This window comes from Acomys minous, assembly GCF_964271855.1.
Source record: "Acomys minous genome assembly, chromosome: 16".
NCBI lineage: Eukaryota > Metazoa > Chordata > Mammalia > Rodentia > Muridae > Acomys > Acomys minous.
In genome coordinates this window covers 85,959,151-85,983,502 of record NC_140498.1, presented here as the reverse complement: position 1 = coordinate 85,983,502, position 24,352 = coordinate 85,959,151, and the positions used below count along the sequence as shown (strand labels likewise).

General features: G+C 48.9%; 1 protein-coding gene across 8 annotated transcripts in view; it reads right to left on the bottom strand.

The window, feature by feature from the left end:
- Window positions 1-24,352, bottom strand: part of KDM2B (lysine demethylase 2B) — a 150,759-nt gene that overhangs the window by 38,568 nt on the left and 87,839 nt on the right. For all 8 annotated transcript variants that reach the window (XM_084762673.1, XM_084762678.1, XM_084762675.1 and 5 more), the window contains one exon: window positions 19,970-20,056. In XM_084762673.1, coding sequence (XP_084618799.1) covers window positions 19,970-20,056 — 87 coding nt within the window. The remainder of the gene's footprint in view (window positions 1-19,969; window positions 20,057-24,352) is intronic.

Here is a 24,352-nt window from a genome sequence, read left to right as displayed (position 1 = left end):
ATGTTATTGCACGCCTTTATCCCAGCCCTGGGGAGGCAGAGGCAGGCAGATCCCTCTGTAAGTTCAAGTCCAGCCTGGTCTACAGAGTGAGTGGGAGGACAGTCAGAGCTACACAGAGAAACTCTGTCTCAATACATTAATTAACTGATTAACTAAAATAACAGATGACTGCCACTGACCTAACAGATGCTTTCCTATCACCTACCCCAATTCACAAAGCACTGATGACTTTTAAAGTCACTTTGGGTGGTGGAGTCACCAGGGGACCCAGCACTCACAGTGATCAGGCATGCACACTGTACTCAGAAACACAGGCAGACAGAACACACATGATACATAACCACTAAATCTTTCCCTTTTTAAAAAAAGTTACTTTCCTTCCTTTTTGAAACAGAGTTTCACTCTGTAACTCAGACTACCCTGGAACTTGATACTTAGTTCAGGCTGAACTGGGGCTTGCTCTTTTAAATTTCTGTTACATTTTCCTAAGGTATGTGTGCATGTGGGTGGGGGGGTCACCACTGCAACAGTGCACACATGAAGAAAAGAGGGCAGATTGTGGGGTTGGGCTCTTCCACCACAAGAAGCTCAGGGATCAAATTCAGGTTGGAGGCTTGAAGGCAGGTACCCCCAACTTTTTCTTCTTGCTTGTGGGGACAGGGTTTCTCTGTGTAGCCCTGGTTGTCCTGGAACTCAAAGATCCACCTGCTTCTGCCTCCCGAGTGCTAGCATGAAACGTGCGTATGGACCACTCCGCCCAGCTTGGAGGCAGTCAGGCTTACCTGCCGAGCCATCTCACCAGGTCTTCATCCTTGCCTCAGGCTCTCGGGACCAGGAGCCATTTCTCTTCTTACCAAGCCCCATATTAAACATAAATGCCCATGCAATTTGGATCAGAGAAGCAGAGGCTGGAGGTATACAGCAGTGAAGGAATGGGGGTGGCGGTGGGGGTGGAGGATGTACCCCAGGGTTGCTGGCCATCCAAGCTAGCTAACTGAACCTGAAAGCTCCAGGTTCAGTGAAAGGTATGGCCTCAAGAAAATAAACTGCTTAAGCATCGTATATGCATATCTTTTTCATCAGCCATGTTTTCCTTGGGTTAGCTAAACTAGCCAAAATGGAGCCCCGCCCCCCAGTAAAATGTATGTACAGAACAGAGCTGAGGCTAAGCCTAGCTTCCACCATCACCATCTTTGTGGCCAGGCTTTCTTTATTCTCAGAGGGTGGGGCCATCTCGCCATGGATCTGCCAACTCTTTCAGTGTGGCCTCAGCCTCTGCCCAGAAAGGTGACCCAGCTGGGACTGCAGTCCATTTGAAACCAACTACCTCTTAAAGAGCTGCAAATTGTCACTGTAGGGGGCTAACTACCTCAAATACTGACCATCAAAAAAAAAAAAAAAAAAAAAAAAAAAAAAAAAAAAAGGAGGGGGGAGCGGGGAGGGAGAAGATGCAGGTCTTTTTGGTTTTTCGAGACAGGGTTTCTCTGTGTAGCCTTGACTGTCCTGGACTCACTTTGTAGACCAGGCTGGCCTCGAACTCACAGTGATCCGCCTGCCTCTGCCTCTCGAGTGCTGGGATTAAAGGCATGTGCCACCATGCCCGGCTCCAGACTCTTTATTTACCATCCTTGTTCTAAACCTTTAAAAATGGCTCCACAGCCAAGGCTACACAAAGAAACACACACCTTTAATCCCAGGGGGAAGCAGAGGCAGGCAGATCTCGGTGAGTTCAAGGCCAGCCTGGTCTACTTCCAGGATAGCCAAGCCTACAGAGAAACCTTGTCTTGAAAAAAACCAAAAAACCAACCAACAAACAATAGACAATAACAACAACAACAAACCTATGAAGTTATCCTCTACCCAAAACAGGAAACAAACAAAAATACCGAAAAGGCTTGACCAAATTCATGTATCAAGGCCAATAGGCCAAATTCATAACTTTTCTTTCTTCTTTCCTTCTCTCTCTCTCTCTCTCTCTCTCTCTCTCTCTCTCTTTTGGGGGGTGGGGCTGGGGGTGGCGGTGGCGGTGGGGTTCCAGACAAGGTTTCTCTGTGCAGCCCTGGCTGTCCTGGAACTCACTCTGTAGACAGACGAGGCTGCATCAAATTCACAGAGACCCATCCATCTGTCTCTTAGACCCCAGTGCTGGGATCAAAAGCGTGCACCTCCTCCACTTGTTTTTGGTTTTTGTTTAAAAAAAAAAAGGGGGGGGGTCATGTAGCCCAGGCTGGCCTGGAACTCCTAGCAATCCTCCTGCTTCAGCCTCCCACTTAGTAGATCACAGGGATGTGAACCACCAAGTACTTTAAAAAGTGGCTGAAGCTGTGGACAAGATGTAATGACAGGTGACAGGTGCAAAAAAAAAAAAAATCCTCTTTTGCAAACGAGAATCACTGTTTAGCATGACTCTTTTTCAGTAGCATGTTGACCAGTGTAAGACAGATTGTGATATTCCAGACAGTTCAGAGTGATGATGGTAATAACAGGTTGGTTTTGAGAATAAAGAGTTGATCATGTGGGGCTGGAGAGATGGTTCAGAAATTAACAGCACTAGCTGTTCTTACAGAGTCCCGAGTTCAGTTCCCAGCAACCACATGGTGACTCAGTACCACCTGGAATGAGATCTGGTGCCTTCTTGTGGCGAGTGGGTGTACATGTGGGCAGAATACGGTACAAATTGCCAGGTGGTGGTGGCGCTCTCGCTTTTAATCCTGGCACTCGGGAGGCAGAGGCAGGTGGATCGCTGAGAGTTCAAGGCCAGCCTGGTCTACAAAGCGGTATAAATAATAAATAAATCTTTTTTTTTTTAAAGGAGTTGATCATGTAACAGCAAAATGAAAAGAAGATTGGGATCAATTTACTTATTTTGCATCTAGGTACAAGTTCGCCTAAGTGTGGAGACCAGAGGACAGCTTGTGCTGTCCTTGTACCATACAGGTCTCACAGAGGCGACTCAAGGTGCCAGGCTTTGCAGCAGGTGCCTCAAAAAGACACTGAGACCTGGGTTTGAGTCCCAGCACCACATGTTGGTTCACAGCTGTCTTCCAAGAGGTCTGATGCCCTCTTCTGACCTCTTTGGGTACCCAGGCGTGAAATGGTGCACATGATACATGCAGACAAAACACTCACACACACACAAAATAAAAATGAAAAATATCTTTAAAAAATATTGTGGTAGGGCTGGAGAGATGGCTCAAAGATTAAGAGCACTGAAGGTTCTTCCAAAGGTCCTGAGTTCAATTCCCAGCAACCACGTGGTGGCTCACGACCATCTATAAGGTGATCTGATGACCTCTTCTGGCCTGCAGGCATGCATGTAGGCAGAGCACTGTATACATAATAAATAAATAAAATCTTTAAAAAACATATTGTGGTAAAAGAAAGCCAAGTGTTCTTTGACAAACAGATAAACAAATTGTGGTGTATACAAAACTGTGGTATATATACACATAGTGGAATTCAGCCTAAAAAGGAAATTTGAACTCAAGTTCTTTAATGAAATAAGCTAGTCAATAAATTAGTGGGAGCACAGGTCTGTAATCCCGGTGTTTGGGGGTGAGGCGGGGGAGGGAGGCGGGGGACTGCCGGGAGCCTGGCTGGAGCCAGTTTATGATACACAGTGAGTTTTAGGCTAGCTCAAACCAACCAAGCAACAACAAACTAACCATAACCATCTCTTTTTTCTTTTCTTTCTTTTTTCCTTCCTTCCCGGCTTCTTTTTGTTTGTTTGTTTGTTTGTTTGTGTGTTTTTCAATAAAAGGTTTCTCTGTGTAGCCTTGGTTGTCCTGGACTCACTTTGTAGACCAGGCTGGCCTCAGAACACACAGCAACCCAACGCACAGCGATCCACCTGCCTCTGCCTCTCGAGTGCCGGGATTAAAGGCGTGCGCCACCATGCCCAGCAAGCCTCTCTTTCTTTATGTGAAGGGTTCCCTCACCCCCACCTCGGAAACACAAAGTGAAATTAACCAGAAGGGAGAGGCTGAGATGCAGCTCAGTGGTACAATGTTCACTTAGCATGCTGGGTGCCCTAAGTCATTCCCAGCACTAGGAAGCAAATAAATCCCGTTTTTTCACCCGACCTTGCCCTGTTTTTTCCCTAGGTTTTCCAAGGAGGGACGAGTTATCTACGGGCATTATATAGCCAAGCATTCCTAACAGTGATTAATTAGAAAGAAGAAAAAAAGAAAAGGAGGAAGAGAAGTAAGAGAGGAAGGAAATCGCACTTGCAGCGTGTGCTGGCACCTGATGACACGTCTAGAAGATCGGGTCATTGTTCTGGAAACAGCAACAGCAACGGACAAAAGATCACCTAGTGGCTGCCAGACGTGCTAACAGCCTCACCAAAGGCTCCCGCCCTTAGCACCTCAATCACTTCCTAAGAACAAGTCTGAGGAGGCATGGTTAGTGCAGCCGCTCAGGTTATCAAGCTCAGAGAGAGAGCCTTAGCTACAGGCTTTAACTGCAGGTTATTCAGCTAAGCCCTGTCTTTTGTTGTTGCTTTTCTCGAGACTCTTAACAGTTTCGCTGTGTAGCCTTGGCTGTCCCTGGACTCACTCTGTAGACCAGCTTGGCCTACAACTCAAAAGATCCACCTGCCTCTGCGTCCTGAGTACTGGGATTACAGGCGTGCGCAACCGTGCCAGGCTGGTTCCTTCTCTTGAGGAGTGGTCTTTGAGCAGGTCGCCAGGAGAGAGGCAGGAAAACACAGGACAGGGAAGTCAGTTAACTCATCACAGGACCTGAGGCAGTTGGTGAGCAGATCAAAGAGATAAAACTAAGTGGCTAAAATTTTATCCTCAGGAAACTTCTGGAAAGTTTTGCTATTGAATTTTCATTCATTCAACAATTATTTCCCAGATTCTTGGTGTCTGGGGAATAAACTTGGTTCCACCAAAAACAAAACGGATGAACCAGGCATGGTGACACACTCCTTTAATGCCACCACTTGGGATGAAGAGGCAAGCAGGCCTTTGTGAGTTCAAGGACAGCCTCGGCTACATAGTGAGTTCTAGGCCAGGCAGGATTACAGGGAAACCTTGTCTCAATATAAAATAAAATACCGAAGAGTGGGGCTGAAGAGATGGCTCAGAGGTTAAGAGCACTGGCTGCTCTTCCAAAGGTTCCAAGTTCAATTCCCAGCAACCACATGAGTGGCTCACAACCATCTATAATGAGATATGGTGCCTTCTTGTGGCAGGCAGGCACACATGGGGGCAGAATACTGTATAAATATAAATATAATAATAATAATAATAATAATAATAATAATAATAATAATAATAATAATAAAGAGTATTGGCTGCTCTTCCAGAGGACCCGTGGTTCTCAATTCCCAGTACCCAAAATGGCAGCTCACACAATTATCCGTAACTCCAATTCCAGGGGATCCAACACTTTCACACAGGCATACATACAGGCAAAATGCCAATGAAATAAAAATAAAATCGTAATTAAAAAACAAACACACACACAAAACAAACAAACAAACACACAGACAGAAACACTCAAGAGTAGTGAGTCCTTAATCCTGGCACTCGGAGGGCAGAGGCAGGCAGATCCCTGTGAGTTCGAGGCCACCTCGACCTTGGCAGGAAAGGCTATGGAAGGCAGCGTGGCCTTCAACGGCTACGGTCAGTCAACAGCAATGGCCCCGCAGGGAGATAGCTGGGCAAATGAATCCCTAGCTTGGCCCTTCCTCTACCTTCCCATTTCCGATGGATGCTTCCTAGGCACTGAGCCTAATAACAGACCTAAGGACCGGGGAGCCCTCTGCTGCTGCCTAGAAAGGATGGAGAAAGACCTGGAGGTATGATTAGAGCCTGTAGCTCAGGGAATGCTCTGTGGAGCGAGACTGGGTGGACTGCGGAGATCTGTACACGGGGAAGAGGCAAAGACGGAGGAGCAGGCAGCACGGAGGGACGCGGCTCTACTGCAGCGCAGAGGAAGGAAGGTGGGCCCAAGCAGGAGCTTCTAAAGACTTAGCTACAGGCAGAGCCTCGGGCCACCAGAAGTGACAAAGAATTGCTGTCACTTAAGCCCCAGCTCTGTTACTGCGCCTCTGACAAACTAACAAGGAAGCCGAGTGGAGAAAGTTGAGCAAGAAAAAGATGGGAGCCTAGAGGGCTCAAACCTAGAAGCAAACGGGCACACCAAGGATGCTGGAAACCAAGACGGTCCTACATCCAGGGAGAAGGCAGGAACAAGGGCATGGACCCCAGGTCCTCCTGCCTTGGTAAATGCAACACCTGGGAGAGAGCTCTGACATTTCTCTTTGACCCCCAAAACACAAAAGCAACCCCTGAGGTCCCCATGCCGCTCGCCCCCTTGAGAACACGCCTACAACCTTGTCTCTTCATTGACAAGCTGGGCTTTTAGCCACGCCTTCCTTTAGCAGCTTGCTCCCTGCTGCCTCGACTTCTGAACTAGTCTCAACCTTGAAGAAGTTTGATTGAGGAGTTGTTGCGGGGGGCGGAGGGAAGGAGGAAATAGGTTGTCACGGTGCAGGGTCTTTGTCTGAGATGACGAAGTGTCCCGGAGACGGACAGCGGTCATGGCTGCACAGCGCCGTGAGTGTAAGCACTGTCGGCTGCAAACTTCAAAAGAGTCAGAATGAAGTGACACAGAAGCAGGAGGGGCACAAGTCTGAAGTCGGCCTGCGCCACCACAGTAAGACCCTGCCTCAAAACACCAGGGGCCGGGGAACTACGGTGAGGCTAGAGCACCTGCTTTCCACGCATGAAGCCCTGGGGTCATTCCTTGGCATGCGCACACAAGGAAGATGCAGATGTAACACACACACACACACACACACACACACACACACACACACACGCCGTGGGGAGGGGCACGGGGGGAGCGTGTGGGTTTACTCATACACATGTGAAAGCTAGAGGATGCTCTTAGTTGTCTTTCTCCACCCCACCCATCCATCTATATCCATCATCCATCTATTCATCCATCCATCTATTCATCCATCCATCTATCCATCCATCTATCCATCATCCATCCATCATCCATCTATCCATCCATCATCCATCTATCCATCCATCTATCCATCCATCCATCTATCCATCCATCATCCATCTATCTATCCATCCATCCATCCATCACCCATCTATCCATCATCCATCCATCATCCCTCTATCCATCCATCCATCTATCCGTCATCCATCCATCACCCATCCATCTATCCATCCATCATCCATCTATCCATCCATCATCCATCTATCCATCCACCCATCTATCCATCATCCATCCATCATCCATCTATCCATCCATCCATCCATCATCCATCCATCCATCTATCTATCCATCCATCCATCTATCCATCATCCACCCATCATCTATCTATCCATCCATCCATCCATCTATCCATCATCCACCCATCATCTATCTATCCATCCATCCATCCATCTATCCATCATCCATCTATCCATCCATCATCCATCCATCCATCTATCCATCCATCATCCATCTATCCATCCATCCATCCATCATCCATCCATCCATCTATCTATCCATCCATCCATCTATCCATCATCCACCCATCATCTATCTATCCATCCATCCATCCATCTATCCATCATCCACCCATCATCTATCTATCCATCCATCCATCCATCTATCCATCATCCATCTATCCATCCATCATCCATCCATCCATCTATCCATCCATCATCCATCTATCCATCCATCCATCCATCTATCTAATCTACGTATTTTTTTGAGACAGGGTCTCTCAATGACCCAGAAGCTCACTGATCCAGCTAAACTAACTAGGCCACAAGCTCCAGGAACCCTCCTGTCTCTGCCTCCCCAGCGCTGGGAAGGCAGGTATGAGCTGACGGTGGGAACTCGGGTGGCCATGTTCGCGTGTCAGGCCCTTTGCCCACTGAGCCATCTACCCACGCCCAGGATGCTAACTTTTGGGCAACATACATTTTTATCGCAGTGAATAAAACCCGTCCCTCCAACAAGAAGTCTTTTAATGACTCCCTCGGACTCTCGGCATCAAATTTAAGTTCCTTCCCAACACCTCCAGCATTCACTGGCCCACCCAGACCTGGCCACTTGTCACTCCCTGGGCTCAACCTTCTCATCTTTTACCTGAGAGCTTCCAGGCCTCTCCCACCTCCCCCCAGTCAAAACCAGTCCCTCCCGCCAGCCTTGCCCACAACACTTGTTCATTTTCCCACACGGCACTAGCCCAACTGGCTAACCATAGATTCGTTTGTATCCACGATAACCTATAAGCTCCATGAAGACAAAGGATAAACTGTTTTGCTGTACGCAGCAGCCTGCACAGGGCACATAATGACAGTCACCCGCTCGTATCCATTACCAAACAAACAAAGAAACGGGAGGAAGGAAACTGGCTTCCCCTTCCAGGGGAGAAACGTGGCTAAGGTCCCTTCCAGCCTCTAAGTCACATCTTCCCCAATCAATCATCTGCATCTGATAAACCAATTAATTAACCAATCAACACATTCTGTTTAAAGACCCCTTAGTTAATATATACGGCTGACTCATTGCCACCGAGTCCATGGCCTGAAGGAAGCTCACGTGACACACATTTTCTCTGCATGCCGTAACTGGTGCTCCAGCACTGTGCTTGGGGGCAGCTTAAACAACAAAGGGACGCTCGCTTCCTTCTTGAGAGCTAAACATCCCCTCCAAGACCTCGCTTGGGAAGGGCCGTGGCAAGTGGCTCCAAAGGTTTTTGTTTTCCTCCATGCTGTTCATGTGCACATCTGCAGAGGATCATACTAATATAGTTTTGGGAGGCTACAAAATAAGTTGACAAAAGACAAATTCCACAAATACAAAAGTCCATATATAAAGCTTGGATGAGTTCGAGGCCACCCTGGTCTACAAAGGAAGTCCAGGACAGCCAAGACTACACAGAGAAACCCTGTCTCAAAAAAAACCAAAAAAACAAACAAAACAAACAAACAAAAAGCTTGGATGAACCTGAAAATAAGTCCCAATGTTTGTGTAACCCAATGGGATAGTCATAGGTTGAACATTTAACCTACACTACCCAACAGGTGAAACTACACACGGACGGACACACACACACACACACACACACACACACACACACACACACTTATCTGACTTGCATATACCCCAGTAGCAAGCATCAGAGCAGCTGCGATGGGGTTCTTGCTACCAAGGCTCACCAGAAAGTACAAATTAATGTAAGCACATGTGCAGCCAAAGCTTGTGCATCTGGTTAGAAACCTGGGTTCTCGCCGGGCGGTGGTGATGCACGCCTTTAATCCCAGTACTTGGGAAGCAGAGGCAGACAGATCGCTGTGAGTTCGAGGCCAGCCTGGTCTACAAAGTGAGTCCAGGACAGCCAAGGCTACACAGAGAAACCCTGTCTCAAAAAACCAAAAGAAAGAAAGAAAGAAACCTGGGTTCTCACTCTCTTAACTCTTGGAACTCAAAATACCTCCAAAACCCCCATGTTTCAAGGATCTATTCCCAGCTTGGCGCTAGAAGTGGGAGGTGACTGGAACTTTCAAAGTTGAGGCCTAGGGCTGGAGAGATGGCTCAGTGGTTGGGAGCACAGACTGTTCTTCTGGAAGACCCGGGTTCAATTCCAAGCACCCACATGGCAGCTCACAACCGTCTTTAACTCCAATATCTGACACCCACAGACATACAAAGCACATAAAATAAAAATAAATAAATTATTTTTTTAAAGATTTATTTACTATTTATACAGTATTCTGCTGGCATGTAGGCCTGCAGGCCAGATTCGGGAACCAGATCTCATTATAGATGGTTGTGAGTCACCATGTGGTGGCTGGGAATTGAACTCAGGACCTTTGGAAGAACTGCCACTGCTCCTGAGCACTGAGCCATCTCTACAGCCCAAATAAATTATTAAAAAAATAAAAAAGCTGAGGCCTAAACCAGGCATGGTGGCATCATAGCATTCGGTAACTGGTGCAAAAGGATAGTTATAAGTTCAAAATCAGCCTGGGCTCTAATAGCAAGTGTCAGACCCATCAGGGCTGCACACAGGAAAGCCAGGTCTCAAAAAGAGGGGTGTGGTGCTGCTGGAAATAGCTGGCCCAGGTTCAATTTCAAGCACCTATGTGGTGGTTCACAGTGGGCTCTAACTCCAATTTCAGGGGATATAGCACCCTCTTCTGACCACTGCAGGTACTGCACATACACGGTGCATAGACAGACCTGCTGGCATAACTCAAGTAAAAATAAAGGTGGAAAACAAGAACTAAATGAGAGTTCAAGGATAGCCTGGGCTACACGCCCAAGAAGCCCACGCTCTGTGTAACTTGATAAAGAAAGGTATTATGTGGGACCGGGACAGAGAGGCTTCGGAGTGGGCTAAGGTCCTTGAAGCAACTAAGGGATACCCTAATTCATGGCCACCCCAAAAGCATCAGGGACAGTGGCCAACAGTAGATGGATACAGCAATGAGACAGTACAGGTAAAAAGGACTAAGCTGGGTCCCGGGGTGTGTTATCCCTCCAAGAGTATGGGGTTTATCTCTCTACCGCAAGAAAACATCCTGGGGTGGATACAGTGCCGGGCCCACATCCTGTATGCCACCGTCGGGGATCTGCACCTCAGAGTGCACACAGCAAAGCCAGCTGTACCTGCTCAGGCAAGATGCGAACCTGCAAAACTGCCCCCTCTGAGGTGGAGGTCAAGCAATACATATAGCCTAAGGGCCGTGATAAATCTACAGAAACCATTAGAGATTATTCATCCAGCTCAGAGCCCTGTCAACAGCCCAGTACGGCCTGAGAAAGCCGCTAGCTCCCGGGAAATGGCCGGATTAGTGAGAGGTAGATAAGGTAGCCATTCCCGGCCTCACTCCACCCCTCAGTGCCGTAACTAGTACAGACTATGGGGTCTTTCCTTGCTGTAATAGACCTGGCTGGTGCATGATTTGGGGGGGCGGGGCGGTGTTTTAAGTATTCTTTTGGCTACTGGGTCCCAAGACCAATTTGTAGAACCGTCAAAGCAGACATTCAAAGTACTTCCACATTACAGTCACAGTCCTACTATCTGTCATGGGGTTGGGGCCTGGGACTTCGCTTTGTCATTCTGCCCAGCCTCTGTGAAGTGGTTTCCTCACGTAGATGGCACAGTGCTGCCATCTGAGTGTTTTTGCAGATCTAGAAATGCATCTAAGGAATCCACAGAAGGTGCAAGGGCGCAACTGTAAAATACGGAGGCGGGGTGGGGGGAATTAAGGTCTGGTTAAAAACCACATACGATACCTTACAGTGATAATGACATTGGACAATAGCCTGTGCCTGTCAGTGTCAAGGGGCCACAGGCATTTTTGGTGCTCTTAGGCTACTGGCAGGCAGTCACACCCCATTTTTCCCCCGGCTGCCCATCCTCCATGTAACTGGATAAGGAATGGTATTTTCTGCGGTTGGGATGACAGAAAGGCTCAAGAGGCTTTGGTGGCAGGCTAAGACCCCGTAGGACAGGTTAAACAGCTGTGTGCCCCACTACTCCAGTGTCCCCACTTCCTGTTTGAAGTCACCCCGAGTTCAGAAGACTGGGGGCTACGGCAAAAGCAAGCTGAGCTAACAGTTCCAGTAGGGTTCTGGTCTCGGTCATGGGAAGGGGCAGAGGTGGGCACCAGGGCAGCAACTGTTGGCCGTATACAAAGCATTGCTCCAGGTGGAATCTGTTGCCAGGTCTATCCCAGGGACTGCTAAGGACAGCTTCATAATGAAGGATTGTATAGATGGCCTCCTGGCCAAAGCCCTTGCTGGTGTGGCACAGAAGCGAACTCTACATAGGTGGCAGCATGCATACTTGCAACTATGAGGCATGGTGTCGATAAGCCCTATGGCCAATGCCATGCAGACTGTCCTAAGACCAGCGTCCTTTAAAGCCACTGAGAATCCCCCAGTAACTGAACCAATAGCAAATCCACCTAGAAGGGATACCAGCCAACCCTGAGGTTGCCTAGGACACAGACGGTGCTGGTGGGTACAGCAAACAAGCCATTTCACAGACATTACTGTACAAAACTGGGTGGCAGACAACCGGGTGGGTGCTTACAAACCAAGTGGGGCTGGGTTAACTGAAAGGGGGAAGAAAAAAAAAGCCGGGTGTGGTGGCGCACGCCTTTCATCCTAGCACTCGGGAGGCAGAGGCAGGCAGATCGCTGTGAGTTCGAGGCCAGCCTGGGCTACAAAATGAGTCCAGGATAGCCAAGAGAAACCCTGTCTCAAAAAACCAAACAACAACAACAACAAACACCAAAAAAAAACCCCAAAAAAACAAAAACAAAAAAACCCCAAAAAACGAAAAGGGGGAAAAATAGGTTACTAAACAACAGCTAAAAAGTTGAAATCCAAATGTACCCTACACATGGGTGGGGGTGGGGACACTACCTGTCTGTGTGGTATTGGTCAGGGAAGCCCCTGAGGCTCCACAAAGCACAAAAAGCTATTACTGCGGCTGTTGGTTGTATGCCAGAACCAGGCAGTAAGACCTTAGTGCTGAAGACCCCACACCCACCCTTTGACTGGAGGGCGTGGAGAGAGTAAGCTGGGGCTGAACTTGGAACTCCCACCAACTCCCGCTGGCTGTTACAACGCCCGAGGGGCCATGCAGGCCAACATTCCTGCTTGGCTACGGAGCCTGCCTGCTAACACAACACATGCCAGCCAGGGTGCGCCTTGTAGGGCTATAGCGGCTCAGCCGTCATGGGCAAGACCAACAGCCTTCCGACTGGATGTAAGACCCGCTCCACAAGATGGAGTTGGAGCCTGGTCCTGTAAACCGGAGTGAAAGCCTGTGGCTGGGGAGGTCACAGGACCCAGTGGAGAAGCCACGTCTGTGGTTTTTCTAGATGGGTGCGATGTGCTTGTGAAACTGCCTTCTAAGTGTGTGTGTTTACTGCCACAGGCCATTTGTCACCAGCCTCAACCACGGGCGAAGCGCCTGAGAACGAGACTCTTATTGGGACACAGTGGCCTAGTTGCTAGCGATGGGTCTACAGTTCACATCCTCCAAGGTTCGTGGATCACTGCGGAAGAGGGGGCAAAAAGAGCGTCAAGAGCCAGAGGAAGGAGTGGAGTGTTGCGCAACAGTCTTCTGAACGGAGGTTAGTTTCCTAAGCAAAGGTTAGAAACATTTCATCCTAGGGGCTGGAGAGATGGCTCAGTGGTTTCAGCACACTGGCTGCTCTTCCAGAGGACACCTAGGTTCAACTACCAGCACCCACACAGAGGCTCACAACCATCTCTAACTCCAGTCCCTGGGGTTTGGGCGCCCTCTTCTGGCCTTTAAGGATACTGCATCCACATGGTTCACAGGTAGGCATATGCGCAAGGTAACACCTGTACACATAAAACAAAAATGAATTTTTTAAAAAAAATTCATTGTGCAGGAAGCTCCTTAAGGAGGAAGGTAAACAAGCTAAAAAACAAACAAACAAACAAACAAAAACATTTCAGGAAGTCCCAGAAACTAACCAGATTCACTAGGGCCTCTTCTTGCCAGAAGAAACACCAGATAAAAGCTGAGAGCACCACTCAGAAGGAAGACTCTAAGACAACAGCGGCTCCTTGTAAGGGGCAGAAAAGCATCCAAGAGGTGTAGACCAACTGATGCACCTGGAAAGCACAGTGGCTCTCCAGCCTACTGCTCTCCCTGAAGGCGGTGTACTATGCTCCAGGTCCCCAGATTTGTCAACTGTGTCACCCATGCTGGAGTGGGCTTTGGTGGTGCAGCTGTCTTTGGGTCATTTCTGCTCCTGCTAAGTAACCCCAATAAAACTCACTAGTTCACCCAGTTAGGCTTCTGTGGTGTCCCTACTTTGGTCTGTCACAGGCTCCCTACCTGGGGTGGGTAGACATGCGTGTTGCGTCTCCCCTGGAAAAAGCTTTGTCACAGTTGCAGGGGCCAGGCAGGTCTCAACGGTAAGAACGTCCATCAACTGCTCCCCACCTTATTTTACACCATTTTTCTGAGACACGTTCTCTCTCACCTGGCGCTCACTGCCTTTTTACATGGCGCCTCGAGGACGAACTTGGGTTCTCACACTTGCGCGACGAGCACTTTGCCATCTGAGTGTCTCCTGGGTCTTTCACTTGCCAGCTCAGCTCTGCAGGGCTCCTTGTCCAGGCCAGAGGCTTCTGTCAGCTACTTCCTGGCTGCACGGGGAGCCACTTGGTCCTGGCCTTGGGGTTGTTGCCTCATGGGGCTTTCACAAGGTGTCTCACTCCTAGGGAACTTCAAGGGGTCAGACGGCTGACACCCTTGGCCGTTGATACCCTCTCCTCGGACACTGATCTAGTGGCAGGGAGCCTGTGGTCTCGGCTGCCTGCAGGCCCCAGAGGGCACAATTCTAAGGAGATAGTTACCCTCCCTGCTAAAGAGCCTGGGTGAAAAGGAAGGGATAAAGTCAGGCAGTGGTGGCGCATGCCTTTAATCCCAGTACTTGGGAGGCAGAGGCAGGTGGATCTCCGTGAGTTCAAGGCCAGCCTGGACTACAGAGTGAGTTCCAGGACAGCCAGAGCTGGTTGTTACACAGAGAAACCCGGTCTCAACACAACAACAAGTGTGCACAGCAACCCAGGAATCCCACTGCTAGCCCACTTTATGGATGGATAAACTGAGGCTTAGACTTACCTGGGAGTACAGAGCTAGTCAGTGCCAGAGCCAGGTGTCAGTGACCAGGGGTGTCTGACTTTGGCCCTAAAGCACGTGCTTCTGCTTTCGAATAATCTGGAAGTTCTCAGAAACAGCACTCCCAGGGCTCAGCCGGAGTCTACTGAGCTTTCAATGTCAAGGGCAGGACCCAAGACAGCCCTCAGAAACACGTATTCATTCATCCAGGGTGTGTGAGAAGAGAGGGGGGAAAGGCAGGCAGGCAGGCAGGCAGGCAGACAGACAGACAGACAGACAGTGTATGTGTGTTAGAGGGACAATTAGCAGGAGTTCTTTCTTCCACTCCCTGGTGGTTCTGAGCATCCAACTCAAGTTGTTGGACATGGCGACAAACTCCTTTACCCGCTGAGCCATCTCACTTTCTTTTGAGGCAGCAGGGATTTGCCCTGTACCTCTGGGCCGGTAGCCTTGAACTTTCTATGGAGCCCAGGCTGGTCTTGCAACTTTTTAACAAGTTTCCCAGGTGAAGCTGATGTCTCCAGGCTGGCCCTCATTAGAACACACTGCCTCTCCAGGAAGTGACAGAGCCCGGAGAAGAGGATAATAATAATAATAATGAGCCAGTGAACCCAGCGGCTTCAACCATAGATGATTTCATTTCCCTGCCGCTCAAATACAAATGCAGGGAGTTCTGGGCCCTCTGACTGGATGGTCTGGCCTTCTCAGGGGCAGACTAAGTAAGTGCATGTCAACCTGAAAGACCCCAGACCGACTGGGCCTCCCATGTCTGAGCTATCTGCTCAAAGACAGAGGAAGGGAAAGAGAAACCAAGTAAAACCACAGGTGACATGGGACCCGTGTCACTTCCTCTCACATCCTGCAGCCATCCTGTCAAGTCTGCATGGTGGCTGCCCTGCACTCAAGAGGCAGACGCAAGTGGCTCTCTTAAATTCGAGGTCACCCTGGTGATGGTGGTTCACACCTTTAATCCCAGGATACTAGGGAGGCAGTGGCAGGCAGATCTCTGTGAGTTCGAGGCCAGCCTGGTTCACAGAGTGAGGCCCAGGATAGCCAAGGCTTCACAGAGAGACCCTGTCTTGAAAAACCAAAAAAAGAAAAGAAAAGAAAAGAAAAAAAGAAACAAACAAACAAAACCTGGGAGGCTTCAACAACTGTCCTTCTTGGGGGGGGGACGGGGACAGCTATGCCTCAAGCTCCTGTTCGGCTGTTTGTTCCCTTGAAGAATACCTCAGGCAATCTCGTGGCCTGAACTGGCTGGCTGGCAAGCAGCTCAGCTCAGTAAGAAGACCAAGGTCAGAGGCAGGGATTCAAACAAGCAGAGCTCCGTGGCCTTGCCTCCAAGGGTCACAGACAGGACCCCCAAATCTCACCACCCGGCTATGAAAGGAAGCAGCCAGGGTGTAGACAGATCAAAAACAAGTCCAATGTCACTTATGGAAAGAGCCAATTGGGGGGACCAGTGATGGATGGTGACTGGTAGCATCCTGGAGTTAAAGGCCGGCCCTGCCAGAAAGGACCTCCCAGCTCCTAATCAGTTCCAGAAGTGGGCTTTGTTCTCCAGGAGGGAGGTGGGAGATCAAAGCATTTCTTGCTGATCACCCCTGAGCGTTAATTACTGGTAGGGTAACCGGACCCTGCTCCCTGCCTAGCATCCTGGTGGCCTCAGTGAGCACCTTTGATCTTTCAACTCCACGGGCACCAAGTTGGAAGGAGGCTCCACTGCAAACCTGGGAACCCAGAGACCCGGCGTGGCCCGGGCAGTCATCCCTTCCTTTCCTGTTAACTTTTTAACCCTACCCGGCCAGGAAATGCTTAAGCGTGGCGCGCTGCCCTCCCCCCTCCCCACCCCCCAACCTCTGCCACATTTCACTGACTTCTCACAGAAACGGCATGGGCAGAAACAGGCTCACAAAACTGTGTGGCCTGACGCATGTGGGATGCCTCTCTGAGCTCCTCACCACGGAGCATTACAGAGAGGCCATCCACCGCCTAACTTGGTTGGAAGGACAAAGAAAAATCTAGAAACTCTATCCAGGTGGACAGGGGGAAAATGACATACAAAGACACAGGTGGAAGACTAGAAAAAGGGCTTTTTTTTTTTTTTTTGGCTCACTTATGCTGTAATCCTGGCACTTAGGAGGCTGAGGTGCTATGAGTTCAAGGCAGCCTGGGCTACCTACAAAGTGGGTTTTAGGCAAGCCCAGGCTACAGAGAGAGAGAACTCCTCTCAAAATAAAGTAAAATAAAATATAAACACTCCTTAAAAACTGGTTGGGGCTGGGTGTGGTGCAGCACCTGCCCTGAACGCCACGGCTGACAACAGCTCCCAGGGCCCCTGACACTAATTCTGAGATTACAGTGGAGAGCGTCAAATTTGTCTTTTCAGAGGCCCCCCGGTTCTGTAGACCCCTGATTCTCCCACCTCTGTAGCAGGGGTGGGGATGACATCAGAGCCCCATGACCCAGGCCCGGGCAGCAGGTTCAGGACACAACTCATGTCCTCAAACCCTACCCATCCTGGGGGCAGGTCTCGGGCGGATCCAGTTTTCACTCTCTTGAGCTTTGAGAAATTCAATAACTCCAAGTAATAAATGCCCTTTGCCCAAGCAGTCCCACATGTAGATACAGGTTCTTGGGAGATAACCACACAACGTGACAAGAGACACCAGAATTAGCGCCATTCGACAGAAAAGCGAAATGAGCCACGGATGTACTTCTGAGATTTTTTTTTTCCCTCTAGTTTTAGAGACTGAACCTTGAACTACCACTAATACATATCCTCAGCTGATTTTTCTGAGTCAGGCTCTTCCGTAGCCCAGGCTGGCCCCAAGCATACATATTGTGTGACAAAGGTTGGCCTCAAATCCCTGATCCTCCTGCCTCAACCTCCCAAATGCTGAGATAATAGGTTTATATCACCACTGCCACCCCCCAAAACTATTATTTTGTAGCCACAATTTAAAATGTAAAAAGAAGCAAATGAGTCATGCATGTAATCCTAGGACTTGGGAGACTGAGGCAGAGGGATCTCTATGAGTTTGAGGCCAGCCTGGACTCGTGAGCTCTAGGTTAGCCTGGCTTACAGAGTTAAATCCTGCTTCAAACACACATATAAAATTCCCCTTAGCCGGGCGGTGGTGGCGCACGCCTTTAATCCCAGCACTCGGGAGGCAGAGGCAGGTGGATTGCTGTGAGTTCGAGGCCAGCCTGGTATACAAAATGAGTCCAGAACAGCCAAGGCTACACAGAGAAACCCTGTCTCAAAAAATAAAATAAAATTCCCCTTAATAAAGTCGGGCGTGGTAGCACAGGCCTTTAATCCCAGCACTCAGGAGGCAGAAGCAGGAAGATCTCTGTGAGTCTGAGGACAACCTGGTCTACATATCAAGTTTCAGGACAGCCAGGGGCATATGTGCAGAGGCCTTTGTGTGCCCCTCGCGGTGCAGGCACAGGGAGATGAACCAACTGCACACATTTGGGCCCAGAGAACAAGCCAGTAAGGGAAGTGGGGACGCTCTGTCATTCCAGGAGGGCTACACAGAGAAACCATGACTCAAAAAACCAAAACCAACCAAACAAACCCAAAGCCCATATAATCCGTCCAGTTAAACTGATATCTCTGAAAATTTGCCATTTCAACTAAGGTTGCCAGATTTATCAACTAAAAATACCGTGTGCCTAAGTTAAACTTCAGATGGGCACAATACATCTCACAGAACACAAGGGACACACCTGTACAAAGAATTTATTAGTTATTCGTGTGACATTCAAGTTTTACTGGGCTTTGATTTTGTACACTCAGGCAACACTAATTTTGATAATACGGAAATTAATGAAGTAGCTTATAGTTTTTATTGTGCCGTCTCTGAAATCTGCTGTATATTTTACACATGCAGCACTTTCTTTTTTTTTTTTTTTTTGGTTTTTCGAGACAGGGTCTCTCTGTAGCCTTGGCTGTCCTGGACTCACTTTGTCGACCAGGCTGGCCTCGAACTCACAGTGATCCGCCCGCCTCTGCCTCCCGAGTGCTGGGATTAAAGGCATGCGCCACCACGCCCGGCTACATGCAGCACTTTCAAAAGTCACATTGCAAATGCAAAGTACTACAAATGGGTAGTGGCTGTCACTGTTGACAGTGCCTATGGCTTTGGAAAGTTCTTTTCGGTGTCATTTATAATAGAAGGGGGAGGAGCCAAAATTTAACAAAACACCCATTGGGGCTACTTAATATTTTTCAGAAGTGAAAGCCAGGACTTCATGCATGCTAGGCCAGAACTCTACCCCTGAGCTGGGATAACTCTTTTTTCTTTTGGCTTGCAGCTGGGGATCCACTCCTAAACACAGCACCTTTCTTGTAAACCCTACCCCCCAAAATGTTCTGCCTGCCACCAAGCAAAAATCTCAAGTGCTTCATTTATTGAGATAGTGCCACTGTGGAGCCTGAGCTAGCCTTTGAACGAGCCGCGCAGCCTAGGCTGGATTCAAACTCTTGCCTCAACCCCTTGAGTGCTGGGAGTGTGTGCCACCAGGCACAACAGCGGCTACCGTGTAGAACAGCTGTCCAACGACCCTTTCACGGGGTCGCCTAACACCATCCTGCGCATCACACGTTTACACTACGCTTCCTAACAGCAGCAAAATTATTACAGTTATGAAGTGGCAACGAAAATAATATCATGTTTGTGGGGGGAGGCGTCGCCCCAACATGAGGAGCTGTATTAAAGGGCGGCAGCGTTAGGAAGGCTGAGAAGCACTGCTGCAGAGGGTGCTCGCCATGTGCCAGCCCTTGTTCTGAAAGCTGTGTGTGCATGATCCCACCGAGTCCTCAGAACCGCTCCAGGGGCTGGTCGAAGCCAATGAGGAAACACATTCAGCTTGTGCATCCAACTGGTGATACGGAGGCCAGCGGAAGCGCGCGCGGCGGCTAGAGATCTTCCCGCCCGCCCCACAAGCCCTGTATCTGCTAACGCATCTCCCAGCCCCAGTTTAGACTTTTTACGTTGAAGGCTGATTAGTTTTATGAAGAGAAAGAAGTTACTCTAAAGGGGAGGGAAAACAGTCCGTGGAGGAGGATGGAGGGAACAAAGTGAAAGATGAGGGAAAGTTGAGACAAACCATCTCAAGGTGACAGTGCATCGCTGACCACCAGAGGCCACTGCTTGCAGTTTGCGTAGCTAGCCAATGGCAGCCCTTTAAAAAGGAAAGCATTAAAGTCACTCCTGCCAGGTGGGGTGTCCTCGCCCAGGACTCAAGTCCCATAGGATGGGGAGAAGGCAACGAGAAGAGGCCTCCCACCCGTGAGCAATCTGTGTGTCTTACCTTTGGAGTCTTCTTTGGCCAGCTGACCACGGGGACCCCGGTGATGGCCAGGCTGGCATCGTCATCCACGTGTTCCTTCAGGACATTCTGTGGCCAAACAAAGGATCCATATTAACTGAGGGAAGATCTCAAATGAAGGCAAACGTAACGCCTCGACTGACCGCAAGCTCTCCAAATAAAATCATTGTCTGCCGCCATCTACCACTCAGTAGAAGCCAAGTTACCTGGGTTTCCTAAGGACTCACAGTATACAATATTCACTTAAAAAACAAAACAAAACAAAACAAAACAAAAAACGGTTTGAGACCTGATTTCACTTTTGTAGCTCTGGTTGGCCTAGAACCTACAGAGATCTGGGCACTTACATTGTCCCCCATTTACCATGTACTTACCAGCTACTGATGCCACTTATGACTCTAGACACTTGACACTTGTCCAGAGCATCACACACACACACACACACACACACACACACACACACACACGTTTACAGGCTTATATACCTTAAAAAAAATCACAGTCAAGGTTCAGTAGAGGTGAGTGACAAGTCTACAGGTCTGAGCCCTTCAACACAGCTTTCTGTCTTTATTTTTAAAGATTTATTTATTATTTTATACAGTATTCTGCCTACATGTACGCCTGCACACCAGAAGAGGGCACCAGATCTCATTATAGATGGTTGTGAGCCACCATGTGGTTGCTGGGAATTGAACTTAGGATCTTTGGAAGAGCAGGCGGTGCTCTTAACCTCTGAGCCATCTCTCCAGCCCCTGTCTTTATTTATTTATTTTTTGTTTTGGTTTGGTTTTTCAAGACAGGGTTTCTCTGTGTAGCCTTGGCTGGCCTGGACCCGCTTTGTAGACCAGGCTGGCCTAGAACTAACAGCAATCCACCTGCCTCTGCCTCCCAAGTGCTCTGTCTTTATTTCTTAACATCCTCCAGACACAGCCATGTGTGGAGAAGTTCAGGGGTCTAGTCTGGTCTTCCTTGGTAGTACTACTCCCCAGCCTTTACACCTTTCTAAACCTTGGTCCCCCAAAATGTTAAGTGAGAGGTAATTCAGTGGGGTGCGTCGTGCGCAGTCTCCATGGAAAAAGCCAGGATCTGGTCAGAGTCCGTGTCATCCCTTAGGAACCTGCAAACTGCTCACAAAGCAAGGAATGCAGTGTGGTAGGCTGCCATCTCAACCTAACACACTCAATACAACTGACTTTTCTGCCAACATTTAGCCAGATGGCCAAGCGTTCCTCCAGTAACATTTAAGAAGACAGCCAGTCACAGAGGAGCATTTAATGGGAAGATCAGAAGAGCACAGAAGATGAATGTAGGTGACGATTATTTTACTTTTTAAAAGATATGTAGAGGGGCTGGAGAGATGGCTCAGAGGTTAGGAGCACTGTCTGTTCTTCCAGAGGTCCTGAGTTCAATTCCCAGCAACCACATGGTGGCTCACAACCATCTATAGTGAGATCTAGTGCCCTCTTCTGGTGCACAAACATACATGCAGACAAAAATACTGTATACAATAAATAAGTAAATCGGTTTTTTTAAATGTATTTAGTATATGTAGTGTGTGTGTGTGTGTGTGTGTATTGTGTGTGCCTGTACACACATTCTTTGGAGTGCGGGGGGGGGGGAGGCCCGCGAGGCACATATGGCGATGCCACAGCATGCATGCTGGGTTCAGGGGACAGCTCTGTACAGTTAGTTCTTTCCCTCCATTTTTACACCCACTCCAAGGATCCAGCTCAGGCTGTCAGGCTTGGGTGGCAGAGGCCTGAGCCACCTAGATGGCCCTAAGGATTACCAGGTGGGAGTCTCATCCACTTCCAACCGACTTCACTTACTGTCCTACTTTCTTGGCCATCATTTGGGTGACTGGTTTTCTGAGATGGCAGCCTCAGACAGTTTCTCCATTCCTCACGGGAGGCAACACTAACAGGACAGAGGTCGCCTGGGCTGCCTGGGTTCGAATCTTTGCCCTGGAACAGCCAATGCCAGTGAGCTATGACTGCTATTTATAAAATACCTTTCATTTCTTTCTCTTTTTCTTCTTCTTCTTCTTTTTTTTTTTTTTTTTTGGTTTCTCAAGAAAGGGTTTCTCTGCTGGGATTACAGGCATGAACCACCGCACGTGGCTTATAAAATATCTTGACGAACAGGCTCACGAGTGTCAACACTCTGTCGCCAGCTAGTGGCAATTTGGGGAGATTAGAGAATGTTTTGGACATGGAGACCTACAGGGCAACAGGGATGGGGTTGGAGGGCTACAGGTGAGCACAATTTCCTGCTTGAGCTCTGAGTCACTGCGCCTTCCCTGAGACTATGAACCGACAGACTCAGGCACTATAAACCCTTATGTTGTTTCTGCCAGGTGTTTTGTCAAACCAATAAGAAGTGTAGCTGACACCATTGTATACCCAGAACCCCGCACAATGGCAAACTATAGAAAGCTTCCAACCGATAAAATTCATGACATAGGGCTGGAGAGGTGGCCCAGCGGTTAAGAGCACTGGCTGCTCTCCCAGAGGTCCTGAGTTCAATTCCCAGCAACTACATGGTGGCTCACAACCACCTATATGTGATCTGATGCCCTCTTCTGGTTCAAAAGCCAGCCTCGTCTTCATAGTGAGTTCTAGCAAGAATTACTTGGTGAGACCCTGTCTCAACAAACACTACCATCTATAGCGGGCAGTAACAAGTGACTGCACGTGAGCGCTGACAACAATGCTTGATTTCAATTTCCAACTAAAAATCTGCCAGGGCACCCGGCAACAGCGTGAGCCATGGACACCAACCCTATGATAACACGATGGAGGCGAGAGCTTCAACAGCCTAGAGGAGTTCGGGAGCGGGGGTATAAACGGTTGTCCTATTTCCACAAGCAACCAGCTCCTGCTCTGCACCAGAACTCCCAGGGTCTGTGTCATTAACTCTGCGCCAAATCATCCCCTGTCCCCAGGGTCATGTAGGGGGTTGGGCACTACAGCAACCACCCACAATAAACAAACAAACAAACAAATCTGAAAGATAAGGAATTAATAAAACTGTTTTGTTTTTTAAAGACGTGACTGTGTAGCTCCAGCTGGCCTAAAACTCTCCATGTAAACTAGGCTGGCCTTGAACTCACAGAATTGCCTGATTTAGTATACCATTTTCTATTGTATTTTTTGTTTTTGTTTTTGTTTTTTTCAAGACAGAGTCTCTCTGTGTGGCTCTGGCTGTCCTGGAACACAGTCTGTAGACCAGGCTAGCCTCGATCTTAAGAGGTTTTACCTGCCTCTGACTCCTGAGTGCTGGTATTAAAGGTGTGCACTACCACTGCCTGGTGTGCCTTTTCATTCATTTGTCCCCCGTCACCCCCATGCCCCAGACAGGGTTTCTCTGTGTAGCTTTGGCTGTCCTGAAATAGGCTCTGTAGACCAGGCTGGCCTCCAACTCACGGAGATCCGCCCGCCTCTGCCTCCCATCTTTAATGTTTTTATTAAACAAGTTAGTTTTAAAGTTTTCCCACGGTGCCCTTGTACGCTATATCTCACACACTAAAGAACGCCAAGTTCCCTTCTGCTCTGCACATGGCACTCAATGGCCACCAGGAGGCGCAATGGACCTTGTCTTTCTGCGAAGTACTTTCATTTGTAAAGGGGAAGTTAGGGGAGGCAAAGCTGAATGGAATATTTTGTTGCTCAGAAACAAAAAAACAAAGAACAAACAAACAACAAAAACCCTGTGCTGGAGGGACTGCCCATAGGATTCCTGAGGCTGTGCCTGGATGTATACATTCCGTGAGGCCGCTGAGTGCAGACAGAATGAAGGCTGCATGCCCACTGTCCCAGCCCTGAAGTCTGTGGCCCTGGCGAAGCCGGGGCAGGCTTCCTGCCACCACTATGCTCTTGCTGCTGGGCTGGCCCATGTGTGACCTACCAAAGGAACCAGACACAGTGACACTAGCTGGTCAGGCCTTGGGTACCCCTCCTGCCAACTTCTCTCAAAGAATTTAATTTGTGAACAGGAGATTTGAGCTCCATCGCTCCCCAGGGGTGGTGCTAATCTCTGGAAGCCTCATCTATGCAGTGCCTAAAAATACCACCACTACCAAGGCAGTGGCTGTCCTTAGGAAAGCAGCACCAACAAGCCCAGGGCCATTGCTCTAGGGAACACCAGGTGCCAGTCCCCACCTGCACCCGAGAAAGCTCATCTGCTGTAGATTTCATTGTGATCCTCCCCCTAAGACAACGTTTTAAGTCTTAACTCCAAACTCCAACACATGCAAATGGAAAGTTCCAGTCATATGTGGAAAAGAAGCCCCTACAAAGTAAGGTGGCCCCTAAATCCTGTGGCTACCAGGTCTGGACGTGCCTGGCTATCTAAGTTCTTCTCCCC